General features: G+C 40.1%; 2 protein-coding genes across 5 annotated transcripts; one reads left to right on the top strand and one right to left on the bottom strand.

The window, feature by feature from the left end:
• Nucleotides 1-10,120: 10,120 nt before the first annotated feature.
• On the bottom strand, nucleotides 10,121-10,793 carry LOC124933988 (probable histone H2B.1). Its single transcript, XM_047474443.1, has one exon. The coding sequence runs from the start codon at nucleotides 10,718-10,720 to the stop codon at nucleotides 10,271-10,273; it is 450 nt and encodes a 149-aa protein (XP_047330399.1). The 5' UTR covers nucleotides 10,721-10,793; the 3' UTR covers nucleotides 10,121-10,270.
• Nucleotides 10,794-14,299: 3,506 nt separating this feature from the next.
• On the top strand, nucleotides 14,300-17,497 carry LOC124934001 (ras-related protein RABE1c-like). Of its 4 annotated transcripts, none has more exons than XM_047474455.1 (9): nucleotides 14,300-14,442; nucleotides 14,620-14,741; nucleotides 15,569-15,641; nucleotides 15,727-15,827; nucleotides 16,447-16,512; nucleotides 16,713-16,810; nucleotides 16,884-16,946; nucleotides 17,032-17,124; nucleotides 17,195-17,497. In XM_047474455.1, the coding sequence occupies exons 2-9, from the start codon at nucleotides 14,669-14,671 to the stop codon at nucleotides 17,276-17,278; spliced, it is 651 nt and encodes a 216-aa protein (XP_047330411.1). In that variant the 5' UTR covers nucleotides 14,300-14,442; nucleotides 14,620-14,668; the 3' UTR covers nucleotides 17,279-17,497. The 4 variants fall into 4 exon arrangements, with proteins under 4 accessions (XP_047330411.1, XP_047330412.1, XP_047330413.1 ...); XM_047474456.1 differs by having other exon boundaries at nucleotides 14,304-14,442; nucleotides 14,641-14,741; XM_047474454.1 differs by having other exon boundaries at nucleotides 14,331-14,520.
• Nucleotides 17,498-17,638: the final 141 nt, after the last annotated feature.

The following is a 17,638-nucleotide window of genomic DNA, read 5'->3' on the forward strand; positions in this document are numbered from 1 at the left end:
TATTGGGGCAAAGAAATGAACAAAAGAATGGTGGAGGAGAAGAAAAAGAAGAGGCAGGTACAGCTGCAATTGATACTCAGAAGAGGACGACAAAGAGAAAGAATGATGATGTTGAGAATAGAACGAAGAGGAAGAATGATGATGTTGATAATGAGAATAGGACGAAGAGGAAGAATGATGAGTTGATGAACTCTAAGAGGAAGAAGACTGAGGATGATGATGAGATTACAAGAAAGAGGAATGAGAGGAAGGAGAGGCGAGAGAGGCTGTTAATCTTATCAAAGAAGAAGATTGCTGATGAGTTGGACAAGAAGAGGAATGCTGAGAAGTTGGCCAAGAAGAGGAAGGCTGAGAAGAGGAAATCGAAAAAGGTACACACCCTAAACCCACACGCCTAAGTCTCATGCCCCACGCCCACTACCCACTCCCCACGCCCACTACCCACGCCCCACGCCCACTACCCACGCCCCACGCCTAATCCCTACGCCCTACGCCCAACCCCCACTCCCAACGCCCAACCCCCACGCCTAACCCCAACGCCCTACCCTCACGCCCCACGCCCAACTCCCAACCCCCACGCCCAACCCCCACGCCCCACGCCCACTCCCCACGCCCCACGCCAAAGACCCACGCCCAACGCCCAACCCCACGCCCAACCCCACGCCCACGCCCTACGCCCAAGCCCCACGCCCACGCCCTACGCCCTACGCCCAAGCCCCACGCCCAACCCCACGCCCACGCCAAAGACCCACGCCCAACGCCCAACCCCACGCCCAACCCCACGCCCACGCCCAACCCCACGCCCACGCCCTACGCCCAAGCCCCACGCCCAACCCCACGCCCACGCCCAACCCCACGCCCAACGCCCAACCCCACGCCCAACTCCAACGCCCACGCCCAACACCCAAGCCCCCACGCCCAAGTCCCAACCCCCACGCCCACACCCACGCCCACACCCAAGACCTCAAAATGTATATTAATCTCATTTCATTTTTGATTTTGCAGAACGATGAGGAGGAGGAGGACGAGTACGAGGACGAGGAGACTGAGGAGGAGGAGACTTTGGAGAAGGACGAGGAGACTGAGGAGGAGGACGAGGAGACTGAGGAGGAGGACGAGGAGACTGAGGAGGAGGACGAGGAGACTAAGGAGAATGACGAGAAGACTGAGGAGGATGACAAGGTATGGTATAGAACGTGCGAATCCCCACGTTCCACAATGTATATATATTAATCTTATTTTTCATTGTGCAGAATGATGATTCGCCCCCCACGCCAAAAACCTCTCGCAAATTGGTTTTTGATGGCTCAGAGGAGAAGAATGATGACGTGCATGAGAATAAGGAGAACAAGGAGAATAAGGAGGTGGAGGAGAACAAGGAGGAGGGGGAGAATAAGGAGGTAGAGGAGAATAAGGAGGAGGAGGTGGAGGTAGAGGGGAATAAGGAGGTGGAGGAGAACAAGGAGGAGGGGGAGAATAAGGAGGTAGAGAAGAATAAGGAGGTGGAGGAGAACAAAGACAAGGAAAAGGAGGCGGAGGTGGAGAAGGAGAAGGAGGTTGAGAAGGAAGCTGAGAAGAATGACAAGGTATTGCACCACGCCCTACATTCCAATTCCACTATGTATATTAATCTAATTTTTTGATTGTACAGGAAGAAGATTTGCCCCATGTTCCAAAGGAGAAGAAAGAGGAGGTGATTGTGGAGACTGAGGAGGAGAAGAAGAAGAAGGAGAAGAATAAGCAGAAGGAGAAGGAGAATGAGGTGAAACAATTGACTCCCTCACAATTTGTTGGTAAAAGTTTTCGGAGAAAGAAGAAGTCGAAACAATTGGGGGAATACACCGACCCTGGTGGGAAAGGGTTTAAACTAAATGATCCGGTTAAGGTTAATCCTTTGTTACGAATTGACGAGGAAAAGATGAAGGAGTTGAAGAAATGGTTAAAGAGTGATGCAAAGGATTTCAAGGAGTTGACGACTTGCTCTGCAGATCGTTCTTTATTCAACAGATTGCTCAAGCCTCAACAATGGTTACACAATACGGTAAGTATTTCTGTTCTCTATTTTTTAAACGCCCAACCCCACGCCCTACCCCCACACCCCACGCCCTACTCCCACGCCCAACGCCCTACCCCCACGCCCAACGCCCAACCCCCACGCCCAAGCCTCTCACCCCACGCCTCACGCCCAACCCCCACGCCCAACGCCCAACCCCCACGCCCAACGCCCAACCCCCACGCCCAACCCCCACGCCCAACGCCCAACCCCCACGCCCAACGCCCAACCCCCACGCCCAACGCCCAACCCCCACGCCCAACCCCCACGCCTCACGCCTAACCCCCACGCCCAACGCCCACTACCCACGCCCAATCCCCACGGCCCACGCCCAACCCCCACGCCCAACGCCCAACCCCCACGCCCAACCCCCACGCCTCACGCCTAACCCCCACGCCCAACGCCCACTACCCACGCCCAATCCCCACGGCCCACGCCCAACCCCCACGCCCAACCCCCACCTAATAATTTTGCTTAATCTATAATTTTTTTCGCAGGAGATAGATGAAATCTGTCATCTACTGAAACGAAGGGCTGAGGAGTTCCCTAAGACATATCCAAGAAATTTCTCAATTGCTGACTCCAATTTATCTCAGAAGATGAGTAATCGCTATGAAGTGTTCACCCCGAATCCTGCAGGCTACAAATTCGACGATCTCATGGAATACGTAATTGGTGAAGGAAGTAATCCTTGGAATATTGTTGATATGATATACGTACCCTTGAACATAAAGCAGAAGCACTGGGTCCTGTGCAAGATTCATCTTCAAGATTGGTGCATATATGTATATGACTGCGAACAGAATATGTTCCCAAAGGATGAATATGACACATTCTTGGAACCAATGTGTGTAATGGTGCCGTACTTGCTTGAACAGGGGTTCAGCACGAGCGATAAACAAAGGTTTCCACAGATCAAATTGGATGCGATGCCATATTCCATAATACCACACCCCATAGTCCCAAAGACAACCAAAAGTGGGGACTGTGGGGTTTTTACTATTATGCATTTGGAATACCTTACTGCCTCATTGGATATATCAAATGTGGTCACTGAAAATATGAATTTTTGGAGAAACAAATGGGCAGTAAGGTTATTCCATCAAATTGTAGACCCTTGATCTAAATTCAATATAAATAGTTATTTTGTTTGCTTCAAATTTCATTCTAAAATTAGTTAATTATTGTTGTCTTTGTTAGATTCAAATGAATGAGATTTTCCAGTAATATGTATAACAAAACCTTAAATTAATTCAAGTAATAATATGTAAAGCTCCAACGCCCACTCCCCACGCCCCACGCCCCACGCCCAACCCCCACGCCCCACGCCCAAGCCCCACGCCCAAGCCCCCACGCCCCACGCCCAAGCCCCACGCCCCACGCCCAAGCCCCACGCCCCACGCCCAACCCCCACGCCCCACGCCCAATCCCACGCCCAACCCCCACGCCCAACGCCTTACCCCCACGCCTAAGCCCCACGCCCCACGCCCTACCCCCACGCCCACACCCCCCCCACGCCCAAGCCCCTACGCCCCACGCCATAGACCCACGCCCCACCCCCACCCCCACGCCCCACGCCTTACCCCCACGCCTAAGCCCCACGCCCCACGCCCTACCCCCACGCCCACACCCCCCCCACGCCCAAGCCCCTACGCCCCACGCCATAGACCCACGCCCCACCCCCACCCCCACGCCCCACGCCCAACCCCCACGCCTAAGCCCCACGCCCCACGCCCTACCCCCACGCCCACACCCCCCCCACGCCCAAGCCCCTACGCCCCACGCCATAGACCCACGCCCCACCCCCACCCCCACCCCCACGCCCAAAGGCCCACGCCCAACCCCCACGCCCCACGCCCAACCCCCACGCCTAATCCCCACGCCCCACGCCCTACCCCCACGCCCACACCCCCCCCCACGCCCAAGCCCCTACGCCCCACGCCATAGACCCACGCCCAAAGGCCCTACGCACAATGGCCCACGCCCAACCCCCACACCCCACGCCAAAGACCCACGCCCCACGCCAAAGACCCACGCCCCACGCCCAAAGGCCCACGCCCTACGCCCAAGCCCCACTTATTGCCTTTGGGCACCTGCACATCAGATATGTTACAACAGAAAAAAAGTCACCTGCACATATACCACCTAGACAAAACTACCACCTACATATATATATAAAACATCATATGGAATAGTCACTAATTCAGTTGGTGCAAAAACTTACAATTTAACAAAAAGATACAATTTAACCAAAAGAAATATTGTCTAGAGAATGTGGCAAAGATGAAGATTGTGAAGGTTGTGCCAATTGTGACGGTTGTGAAGGTTGTGCCACTTGTTGTCTTGAAGTAGATGGTGCAGGCATCACTGCTTTGCATGTTGCCCTGTTATGGCCTCGACCGCCACATGAGTTGCACCGTCTCTGTGGCTTACGAGGCTCACCTTGTGATGGCCTACGCTTTGTTGTTGGCCTACCCTTCTTAACCTTGATTGGGGGTTTTAGACAAACTCGTTCCTTGATATTTTCTGGAATATCCCAAGAACCTTCATCGCAAACTGGATAACATGTATCTACATATGCCATACACCACGCTTCAGTTGTGAAAAACCTGAAAAAAAACATTTAAGTTATATAAATTCAATCTTAGAATTAAACAATGCAATAATTCTCTAACCTTGAGCAGTACTCATAAGGAATAGTTTTCCGAGAACGGGCAGCAGCAAGGGCATGTTTACAAGGAAGACCAGATAGATCAAATACCCTACAAGTACAAGTTCGAGTTTGGAGATCAACTTGAAAATCATGTTCACCGTCATTCACATGAAACTCGAATCTGTTAAGCGGATTAACAGTGTAGAATCTGGCCTTCTCGGCTTGTTCACGTAAGTACTTTTCATAATATTGAGATAAATGTTCTGTGTGGTTAGAAGCTTTTTCTCTTCTATCATGAAACCATTCTTGTAGTGTGATTCGTAAATACTCAGCCAATGTTGATATGGGATATTTCCTAGCATTTCTGCACTGACTATTAAAGCTCTCAGCGTAATTGCTTGTCATTTGATTGTATCGAAAACCAGGAAAAAATGCACGACTCCATCTCTCCAATCCTATCTCTTCCAGATAGACAGCAATACGAGGGTCCTTGGTCTTGATCTTGTCAAAATGGAGTTGAAACTTTGGAACTGTATATGCGCGTGAAGCCATATCAAACTCATCATGGCAGTTATCGGTTTTGAATTTGGCCATAATATTCATTTTGATGTGGTATGTGCATGCCGCGTGATGTGCTTCTGGAAAAACAGCGGACAAAGCATTGGCAATACTTGGGTGTCTATCAGATACGAAGACGAGATCCGGGACTAATCCAATTGCCACTTTTAATTGTTGCATAAAATATGTCCAAGAGTTATTATTCTCCGAATCAACAACGCCAAAAGCAAGGGGAAATAGTTGTTCATTCGCATCCAATGCAATCGCAATCAATAATTGACCTCCAATCTTGTGTTTAAGAAAACTGGCATCGACGGACAATACTGGACGACAATACTTGAAACCTCTGATTGAGCAGCCTAGAGACATGAACATATATCTGAATTGACCATGCTCATCCGTCTGAATGTCAGTTATGGTACCTGGGTTACTCTTCGCCAACATGAACAAATATGATGGCAATTTTCCATATGATTCCTCCACTGTTCCTCGCACTGCCATTAATGCTTGTTCCCTAGACTTCCAAGCCTTATTATATTTCAGCTTAAACCCATAATTTGTCTGCATGTCTTCCATTATTTTCTTAGGCATGTGGTCATGGTGATGGTCCATATACTTACGTTTGATGCACTCCGCAATTACCCATGATGGTGCTTGCCTCACATTCTCTTGCCTCGTCAAAATTGAGCATGTGTGTACATTTAGTAATTTTCGAATCTCAAACATCTCTTGAAATTTCCCTTTCACGGCACGCAACCTCCACTTGCAATTCTCATTCACACATTTCACAAACCAAAGAACTTTTGTTGACTTTTCGATTTTGAATTCAAAATGATTAGCCATCGCATATCTATGCACCCTCAATTGAAGTTCTTTTTTGTTCTCATAAAACGTACCCACTTCCAATCCGTTTTCAAGGGTTAATTGAGCATGTGTTTCAACCGGGATTGGTTCCTCAACATTAATGGATGTTTTCCTCATAGGGGAAGTGGCTGGCCTGGGTTCAAAAGGGGGGGTACTAGCAACCAATTCACTCGGATGAAGAAATGGGACTTGTTGTTCTTCATTTACTGCATCGTGTATGTCATTTTGGGGGAGTGGATCTTCATGCTCAAATTCAGAAACCTCCTCTCTTTGGATTTCATCCGTTGGGTGTGAAGGTTGTGACTTCTCTAGTAAAGATACACAAAGAGGAGTGTTTTGCTCTTGGTGTGAAGTCGAAATATGTTGCACATAGAACATCACATCTTTATCACATCGGATAACAGCAGGAGGAGCTCTTTTAAAAAGACAATTATACTTCACTTTCAACACTAAATCATATCTCACTTTGTCCACGCGAATAGCATCATAGACGATTTCAGTTAATTCTTCATATGTAGTATTTCGGGATAGATGCACACCTACTAAAGAATTTGCTTCAAAAGAACTAACACCTTCATCATCTTTCAGCCACTCACCATCATATAGGACAAAACAGCTAACATATAAATTGGAATCTGCAATTGATAGAAATTTAAATGTTAGTGTACAAAAGAAAACCTACCATAAATGGATCGTTGGGCTTGGGCGTGGGGCGTGGGGGTTGAGCGTGGGGCCTGGGGCGTGGGGCGTGGGTCTTAGGCGAGGGGTGTGAGACTTGGGCGTGGGGTGTGGGCGTGGGGGTGGGGCGTGAGACTTGGGCGTGGGGGTGGGGCGTGGGGAGTGGGTGTGGGGCGTGGGGGATGGGCGTGGGGCGTGGGTATTTGGCGTGGGGCGTGGGGAGTGGGCGTGGGGGCTTGGGCGTTGGGCGTGGGTAGTGGGCGTGGGTTGTGGGCGTGGGGCGTGGGGGTTGGGCGTGGGGCGTGGGGCTTGGGCGTGGGGCGTGAGGAGTGGGCGTGGGGCGTGGGGGTTGGGCGTGGGGCGTGAGGAGTGGGCGTGGGGCGTGGGGGTTGGGCGTGGGGCGTGGGGGTTGGGCGTGGGGCGTGGGTCTTTGGCGTGGGGTGTGGGCGTGGGGCGTGGGGGTTGGGCGTGGGGCGTGGGTCTTTGGCGTGGGGCGTGGGGAGTGGGCGTGGGGCGTGGGGGTTGGGCGTGGGGCGTGGGGCTTGGGCGTGGGGCGTGGGCGTGGGGGTTGGGGCGTGGGAGTAGGGGTTGGGAGTTGGGCGTGGGGCGTGAGGGTAGGGCGTGGGGCGTGGGAGTAGGGCGTGGGGCGTGAGGGTAGGGCGTGGGGCGTGGGGCGTGGGGCGTGGACCGACTTTGACAGCATTTCGTTTACGTATCATTTCCCAGCATTTCCCAGCATTTCAACCATAACATTGACAGACATTCAACCATAACTTGAATGAAATGAGATTGATAGAAATGAACGTACCCATTTAGATGGTCTCGTCGTCGCGGGGTCTTAGTTGGGTCTCAGGCGTCGCGGAGCTGTGTCGTTGGCGTGGCGGCAGTTGACTACGGTGGCTGGCAGTTGGGGGAAGGGAGGGTGGTGGGGTCGCGGTGGAAAGGAAGAAGAAAGGTGATTGGGGAAGAAGGGAATGTTTGGGAAATGGGGGACATGTGGGGGATGGGGGGTGGTGGGGGACCAACGGGAGGGGAGTGAATGAGAGGAGAGAGGGAAAAGAAAAGAAAAGAAAGAAAGAAAAAGAAAGAAAAAAAAAAAAAAAAAAAATTAAAAAATGAAAAGGTTATCAGGGGTATAATTGGAAAAAATTATAAAAAAAGGTTAAAAAACAAAACCAAATTTATTGAGGTTAAAAAACAAAATAGTTAGGTTATTAGGGTCATATTATCAAATTTCCCTTAGATATGAGATTTCTCAAATGCTTGAGGTTGTATTATTATATATAGTATGATTACCGAAATCTTATTGGACAATGGACATTGTTCCGGATCGATGACGTGTCTTACTGATGCACGTTGGTTTTGTTTTTATATCGAGTAGATTAGCTTTTATTTACATTTTTGCTTACATGATTTCTTCGAATAATATTTGGGAAATATTTAAGATTCTCTACCAAAAATAAATATATATATATATATATATATATATTAATCCATTTTTTATAAATAAATAAAAAAATTTAATAATATTGAAAATCTTTTTTATATATATTCTTTACCAAATATATATACTTTTTTTATTTTTTAAAAATATCATAGTAAAATATTAATTTAAATAAAGTAATATTCAAAAATATATCTTAATATATATAAAAATAATAAATTTAATAATTTTTTGTGTGATAATTATTTACTTTCAATAATTTTGTTTTGTTTGATTAAATAATTTTTTTTTTATAAATGTTTAAATACCTTAAAAAGGTACCACTATTTTTATGATAAAATAATTAGTTGTTGAAATTTTGTGTTGTATCATATTGATAAAAGATCATCAAAATTGGGGTATTGGAATTAAACACAGCAATATTTTCATGATCCAATTACTCATAGCTATCAATTCTAAGCAATGAGTTTGCATGACCTTCTTACCCTAAACTAGTATTTATTAAAATCAATCTGGATATCAGCCTCCCAGAAGTCAAGATCATCAGATTGTGTTTAATTCGTTGTCCCATTTTTTAAATCAATTTGACTCTAAGACTTCATTGTGTTTAATTCGTTGTCCCATTTTTAAATCAATTTGACTCTAAGACTTCAATTAGGGTTGCATGTTGCACTGCATTAGCTGGTATTTGCACAGATTAATTTTTTCCTTTCAGGATGGATTTGAGAAAGAAAATAACGTGGCAAATTCTAATTGGCCGAAAAAACAAAAAACAAAAAAATGTCCTCTTTTATCTTTCCTAACAATTTTTTCATTTTCCCCTATCCCTCCTCTTTATTAAAATCCAAAACCATAGTTTACAACTTAACTTGAAATGGAGAGTAAAAACAAGCTTATATCCAAAACAGCAAAAACTAATGTAGTTCAACTATAATTCAAACAAAATCTTGAAACAAATACTAAAAAATGCATAGAAAACTGATCTTTTCATAAGATTAACATTCTCCATTACTTGCTCGCTATCAATGTTGTAATGTCTAAGACATCCATGACAAGAAAATCTAGTTTTTTACAGGAAACATAATTAACAAACACAACAAAGCATGCTTTGTGAATTCATATATAGTCAATTACACAAAGTAATCTACCAACTCTTTGTAGTTTGCATTTGTAAGCCAACCATTTCATAAAACTAAAAATCAGAACAAACAAAGACTGAAATTTGAAAACCTTCATTCTATGAACTCATCGGATCAAGCACATTTTATTGGGCAGCCCCTTTGGAATAAACCAAAACTGAAAATGGTTGATTACAAAACACAGCATTCTTTCTGTCTAATGAAGACATATAAATTTAAAGGAGATACAAGATATGAAGAATTTCAAGAATGAACACATACTATCAAAGAATGAAGAATGTACTTCTTTGCACCCACACTTGTTCAATTACATACCCTGTTGTTTTTTCTTCTGTAAAACTAAAATAAGGAAATAAAACAGTCTAGTCCTAAAGTAAAGGGCATTCCAACCCATACTATCAAAGAATAAGTTTTCCAGCTCAGATTGAATTGCATTTTAATCGGCCAAATGAAATGAAACTATCAATCAATAAAATAATATGCTATTCTTCAAATGTGAACTAGGATCAAGTAAACCAAGGCATTGATATAAAATCATCAAAATTGGGGTTGTCTATAATGGAATTGAACAAAGGCATTATTAAGACTTCCATCTATTGAATGTTATGGTAATTTCTTTATATGAGTAAGCCTTCAATTATTATACATTCAATTGAATCTATTTGAACAAAGGTATCAAATTTCAGGTCACCAACAATTGAACAGATTGGCACCAAATCAAATACAAAGAGTTTTAATAAGAAAGAAATTCCATTTCATAGCAATATCAAGATAATTCATATACATCCAATTAGAAACAAAAGCAACAGAGAAACCCTAACCCCTAATTCTAAATTAGGACATAGATAAAAAGGTAAACCCTAATCCCAATTTGAATTCAATCAAGAGCTAGTGAACTTGGTAACAGCCTTAGTACCTTCAGAAACAGCATGCTTAGCCAATTCACCGGGAAGAACAAGCCTAACAGCAGTTTGAATCTCGCGAGAGGTAATTGTGGGTTTCTTATTGTAACGAGCAAGTTTAGAACTTTCCTGAGCAAGCTTCTCGAATATATCATTGATGAAGCTGTTCATGATTCCCATCGCCTTGCTCGAGATCCCGACGTCAGGATGAACCTGCTTCAAAACCTTGAAGATGTAGATCTTGTACGTTTCAATGCTCTTCTTGTTTCTCTTCTTCTTCTTGTCTCCAGCAGCCGCAGCGCCGACGTCCTTTGGAAGCTTCTTACCGGCCTTTGGCTTCTTCTCCGCCGGAGACTTCTCGGTGACGGCGGACTTCTTCTCTTCTACCGGCTTCTTCTCCGCTGGCTTCTTCTCTGCCTTGGGCGCCATTGATGATGAGATTGGGATAGGGTATGAAAGAGGTTATTAAGAGAGAGAAAGGAATAATGTATTCTTTTTAGAAATGTGTGATTTGAGAAATGATCCAGATTGAATTATATATAGGACAATTAGGGGAATCTTATTGGACAATGAACTCTCACCCGGATCGCTGACATGTCTTGCTATTTTCGTTGATAGTTTTGTATAAGGAGCGTTTATTGAATCATCACGTGGATTGCCATTTTTTATATCATAATTATTTCATTTTATTTTATTTTAATTTAATTGTATAAATATTAGGATTTGTTTTATTGCTAAATTAGGATATATATATATATATATATATATATATATATATATATAATATCCTGATATATTTATTTATATTTTATATTAATTTAAACTGTATATAAACTTATAATAATATAAATTTTTATTTATGTAACCACAACTCACTTATTTGTAAACATTGTTGAGAGGTTCTATTTTCTTAAGTATTTTGTGAAAGATAATTGGAATTAATTTATTGATACCTAAGTTTTTGGGTAATTGTTCATAAATTAGATTGATGCGGTTAATATGCCATACATATTTATGTTAGAAAAATGATAGGGGCAGCGAAAGCAAGGTCACGAATTTTACGTGGTCTACAACGTCGGCATTTAAAATAATAAATAATATAATTTTTCTTTTTTTTATCCGTCATTTTCGGGACGTTTTCTTTCGAAAATAAAAATATTCGGGACATTTTTATCCTGAAAGTTTCAATTTTTTTTTTTTGAATGTTTTTTCTCAAAAATTAAACTTTCAGAGTGTTTTTCTCTGAAAACTTTTTTTTCCTGAATATATATATAAATGCAAATATGGTATGGGCATATAGGATTTGTGGCTTTATATTCTCTATCATTCCTGTTTAGATTACTATATAGTAGACGAGGGGAAATTTGATGAAATGACCTCCATAATAGTTTTATTTCAAAAAAACAATAGGGGTGAGACCTCCATAATAGTTTTATTTCAAAAAAACAATAGGGGTGAGTAAAGTTTGTAAAAGTAACATTTTGCCAGGGGCAAAAGACAATTATACTCTTATTAAAAAAAAATATTTATCTCTTCTCTCCTTTCCCATTCTCTTTCTTCATTTTCTACTGTCATTAACCACCTTCAAGTAACGAGCAAACGAGCCACCTTCAAGCAACGAGCAAATGACCCCCCGACAACGCCGATACGTCCAAACAAACGACGCTGAGATGTCTGCTTCCCCTCTCCACGACGTCTACTTCCTCTTTCCACGACGTCTGCTATCCCCACGACTGTAACATTCCACCGATGGATAAACATTGTTCATAGTGTGTTTATTGATTGTTAGCGCAAACGCATACGACAAATGCATTTTTCGCAGGCGACAAATTCATTTTCGTCTACGGAAAAAATAAATAAATAAATTTTCGTTTACGAAAATACAATTGTCGTTTGCGAAAAATTCATTTGCGCCTTTATTTTTCGTAGGGCGGTGGCGGACCTACAAGGGGACCTTGGGGGTCGTGCCTCCCCCAACCTTAAAATAAAATTATATATATATATATATATATATATATATATATATATATATATTTGATATGTAACTCTTATTGCAGTTGGCTTTGTAACCTAACTGAAAATGAGGTTAGGTGATCAAACCCTAGCCTCACCTTCATTTTTACCTTCATTTTTTATAATATGTGTTTATCTCGTTTTTGTATTTTTGTTCTTATTTATATTTTTTATTTATTTTATATTCTCATAAAACTAAGCTAAAATCTATTAAAATATATTTTCATATTTTTTTATATAGTTAGTATTTTATGAATTTGTTTTTGTGTTGCATTTGATGAAAAATTTATTGGGAATTACAAGAGAGTTGTAACTTTGCCTACAAAAAGGAGATCAAAATATAGTTTAAGCAATGTCATTGATTACGAGTTCGAAAAATTAATTACAAAAATTTAGAGAAGATGGATGAAATGATATTTTGGACCAAGTTAACAGTTTTTGTCAATTACACTCTCGATATTTGATATGAATGAGCATATAATAATTGATAGCAATGGTAGTCGGAGAGTAAAAGGGGAACTCATCACTAATCTTCATCTTTATCGTGTGGAAATCTTTTGTCAAGTATAATAAAAATTATTTCTTATCTATTAATAGTTATTATTTATTATCTATTAATAGTTATTATTTATTATTTAATGTTAGGTGCCTAGGTTGTTGATTTGATTATGCAAGAAATGAATAATCGTTTTTCAGAAGTTAATACAAAATTACTTGGCTACATATCATCTCTTCATCCCAAAAATTCATTTTCCCAATTTGATATTCGTAAACTCATTCGTCTTGCTAAACTTTATCCCGAAAATTTCACAAGCAGTGATTATTTATTTTTGGAACAACAACTTCGGGCTTACTTATTTAATTTGTGGGATGATCCTCAATTTTTTTTTTCAATTGAAGACTTGGGAATTCTTGCTCAGAAATTGGTTGCAACAGAAAAACATATAGTCTTTCCATTGGTTTATCGATTGATAGAGTTGACTTTAATTTTACCAGTTGCAACTGCATCCGTTGAAAAAGTTTTTTTTGCAATGAAGACTGTGAATACTGATTTGCGTAATCGAATGAGAGATGAATGGATGAATGATAGTTTAGTTATATATGTTGAGAAAAATATTTTATCAACAATTGAAAATTAGCCAATATTGCAATATTTTCAACAAATGGAATCTCGTAGAATAAATTTGTCTTATTTTGTACCGACAAATGGACAAGAATAATTTAGTAATTGTGCTTATTAGTATTTTGTAATTGTGTTTGTTAGTATTTTTATGTAATTACCGAGTAAAATTTTAATTAGAAAATGCATTTATTTGATCGCAAAAGAAATGCTACGTTACTATGTATTGGGCTCCCCGAGAAAATATTTTTGAGTCCGCCACTAGCTTGAACGACTCGTTGTCGGGGCCTCGTTGCTCTGAGGGAGGGAAGGTGGTTCGTCCGTTCGTAGCCGAAGAGAAGAGAATGAAAGAAGATAACAAAAGAAGAGAAGAAGAATTATTTTTGCTATATGGGTCTTTTGCCAGGGGCAAAATGTTAGTTTTGCAAACCTTACTCTCCCCTGTTATTTTTTGAAATAAGACTATTATGGAGGTCATTTCGTCAAATTTCCCTAGTAGACTCTCTATTTGAGATAATTTGACGAACCTAAATTATTATTGTTGTCCAATTTGTATTATTTATAATGTTATTATATTATGTTTTGTATTATGATTATATTATGTTTATTGAGATTTGTTCTGCAAATCTGATTGAGTTGTTCGGAGGAGTCGAGGAGAGGGTTAAACGTTTTATCGAAAATTTAAGAACTCGATAATTTATTGAATAACGTAATTTTTTTTTTCATGCTAACTTTCTTGTTGTGTTTAAATTATTTTAGTACATTTAATACAAATGGACCATTTAAAAATTAATAATTGTATAAAAATATTTTATTATAGAATTAATTTAAGTTTCAAACAAGATAATATTGTATAATCGGTATCATTTGAAAATTCTAAAAAACCGAAAGAGATGGGAATGTTAGTAAAAAGAGAAATACTGGAGAGCATCATAGTCACCATGGTCCATTTGTAAGGGAAGTTGGCAGGTTCGGACGGGGAACCGATCATAATCAAGCTCTGTATCGTTTCAATTCGGTAAAAATCATCAAATCTCTCTTTCTCTCTCGATAGATCTTCATCCATGGCTTCTTCTCTTTTCTCGTTTCTGATCCGGTATTGTTTTCCATTTCTAATTCATCTTTCCGATTAATTGTCTTTCCTTTTTCTACTCATGGAATTCCTCATGCTTTCTTGCTTCGTTATTATCTACAGGTATATTTCTCTGTAATTTAGCTCCTACGCCTTCTAAATCGTTTCTTCAATGGCCGCTCCACCAGCAAGGGCTCGTGCTGATTACGATTATCTTATAAAGCTTCTCCTAATTGGTGACAGTGGTATGTTATCCTCTGTTTTCTTCTCTGATTACGTTAGTTTTCATAGATCGCGGTCCCGGAATTTTGAATTCCGACTCACTGCTTTAGTAGATGGTGTTAGTTAGATTATGTTGAAAAAAACGTAGATCCGCATGTTTTATATGCTAATTTTCATTATTTCTGTATGTTAATAGAATCACTCAGCCATCCATTACTCTTTGTATGTCTTAAGATGGAGGCAGTTCAATGATCATGATGGCTTGACTATGTTTAGAGTATGATAGTAATTGTGTCATTTCTGTTTCTGTCATTAGTTAGAACTCTGATGCTTAGCTCAGTGTGAAAATGTTATGATATTGAAGGGGATGGGATAAAAGAATGGACAAAAACCTTAGATGAGAACTTTGGAGACATCCTCCATAGTCGATATCAAACTAGATATATAGATAAGTTCTGCCTTTCAGCTCAATATTCAACATGGTCTTCACCCTAACCTTGTGTCCTAGGAAGAATTGGTTCTAATGACATGCATGTCTTGTGCATCTTTGATTTGGTTGACATAAAGAAAATATGAAGTAAATGAATCAAACTTCAAGTTCAAGATAGATATGTAACTAAGTAGTTCAATCTTTGAGGAGCCTTTCAGCCACATGATTAACTAAGTAGGATTCTAAGTTGTTTCTCTTAGTAGGTACTTTAGTTTAGTGGATGATTATAGAACATCGAAACATATAGTGCCATGCTCAGTCTTCTAAATTTCTCAACATTTTGGATAAATTGAACAAGGATATTGTTATATGAACTGCATCCTCTATTTTCTGTTCATTTTTTTATTTGTGGCGTTGCAGGTGTCGGCAAGAGTTGCCTTCTTCTGCGTTTCTCTGATGGTTCCTTCACTACTAGTTTTATTACAACAATTGGGTGTGTGTTGTCCCCAATGCATCAACGTCATGTACGTTCTTTTTTCATTAAGGTTTTCTTGACCTTCATTTCTTTTCCTCTGTAGAATTGACTTCAAGATCAGAACTATTGAACTAGATGGCAAACGTATCAAACTCCAAATTTGGGATACAGCTGGCCAGGAGCGATTTCGGACCATCACCACAGGTTACATCTTGTTTTGCTGATAGAACCATCATTGAACATATATTGTCATTTAGTGTGCTTGTGAACTTTACCTTTTCATGAATATTGTTCGACCGTTTGGGTCAACCTACAGAATATTAGGCCTTGTTTGATGTGAGTTATCTAGGATTATTAAGTCCAAACAATCCAAAATTCAATCAATAATCTACTGATAAATCACATCCTTCTAATCATCAATCAAAATACCCTATGTTTTAAAAATATCATTATAAATTTATACCCCAAACAAATAACCTTAGATCAAACAAGGCCTTAGGGGTGTTATCCGTGTGTGATATGATATACATTTAAGATACATCAGTAATATACTTTTTGTCTTAGTGTTAAAAGTTTATATTAATTGAGTTGTCGCAAGAACGGCTTCTAATAACACAAATAAAATAGTGTATACATAATTAAAGGAGACCATAATGGGTCCAAACATAAATCTCATTCTTAGACAGGTGTAACTTTTAGTTCTTGATGATATCTCCTTTGTTATTGTGTTTTTGTTTTAAAATCACCTCAAATTGTCTTCTTGTAGAAGTGCAAGTACTTTTCTTTTTTCTAATTTTGTTCTCGACTTTATGGTTTGTCCCAGCTTACTATCGTGGAGCAATGGGAATTCTGTTGGTCTATGATGTCACAGATGAATCTTCTTTTAACAGTAAGTTTTGTTTCAACTTATCATATGCTTTGCTATATTTGGATTTGTAGAATTCTAATTTTATAAAGAATCTGAATTGAATTAGAATTGCAATTTGAAAGTGTGTATGATGAATATTGTTTGTGTCCATTTGGGAAATAATTGGATGAATATTGTTGTTCTAATACTAACAAAAGATTTTTTTCCAAAAAAATAAAAAGACATTAGGAACTGGATTCGCAACATTGAACAGCATGCATCTGACAATGTGAACAAGATACTTGTAGGAAACAAAGCCGACATGGATGAAAGTAAAAGGGTCTGTTTTATTTCAATAATTTCTATTCGTTCATTCATTCATGTAGATAAAAATTCTGAAAATTATTGAACAGGCTGTACCCACTGCGAGGGGACAAGCGCTTGCTGATGAATACGGGATTAAATTCTTTGAGACTGTAAGATCAGATAACTGTTAATTGAATTGAACTTGATTTATTCATCTTTTACATGTGAAAAAAATACATTATTATTATTATCCAGAGTGCGAAAACGAATCTGAATGTGGAGGAAGTTTTCTTTTCAATAGGAAGGGATATAAAGCAAAGGCTGGCTGATACAGATAACAAACAAGATGTAAATAATTAAACACAATTTATTATTTGCAGTCTGTTGTGGGACTAAGTAATATTTTGCTGTATTGCAGGCTCAAACGATCAAGATTCAAAAACACGATGCAGCAGCCGCCGGGCCTGTCCAACTTCCACAGAAATCTGCTTGCTGCGGTTAACGAAAGGGTTCCGAGAGGTGAATTATCGTCGAAGAAGAAGAAGAACAAGGAAGAATATTCTCTGAAGCCTGTATTATTTTCGATAGCATCTGTCTTTGTGTGTTGCTGAAAATAGGATGTTATATGAAAATTTATTGTCATCACAAAATTGGAATTATGTTTTCTAAATGCTTAATTTTCTCAACTTCATGTTATTTTAATCTTACTATTATTATTCTATAGGGAATTGCAACCAAATCATTTATTTTCAATTATAAAACTCAATACTATTTTTGTCAAATATAGCATTGTGTATATTTGAAAACACTCAATCTATTATACAAATTACCAATAAATTCTTGTTTAATGTAAGGTGTTTTA

The sequence above is a fragment of the Impatiens glandulifera genome, chromosome 4, assembly GCF_907164915.1.
Source record: "Impatiens glandulifera chromosome 4, dImpGla2.1, whole genome shotgun sequence".
NCBI classification, from domain to species: Eukaryota; Viridiplantae; Streptophyta; class Magnoliopsida; order Ericales; family Balsaminaceae; genus Impatiens; species Impatiens glandulifera.

Excerpts from the sequence above, each read along its gene's own strand:
- LOC124933988 (XM_047474443.1), bottom strand. The coding sequence starts at position 10,720 with ATGGCGCCCAAGGCAGAGAAGAAGCCAGCGGAGAAGAAGCCGGTAGAA.
- LOC124934001 (XM_047474455.1), top strand. The coding sequence starts at position 14,669 with ATGGCCGCTCCACCAGCAAGGGCTCGTGCTGATTACGATTATCTTATA. Across the intron at positions 16,947-17,031 it reads GGATTAAATTCTTTGAGACT|AGTGCGAAAACGAATCTGAA; the intron begins GTAAGATCAGAT and ends ATTATTATCCAG. Across the intron at positions 17,125-17,194 it reads ATACAGATAACAAACAAGAT|GCTCAAACGATCAAGATTCA; the intron begins GTAAATAATTAA and ends GCTGTATTGCAG.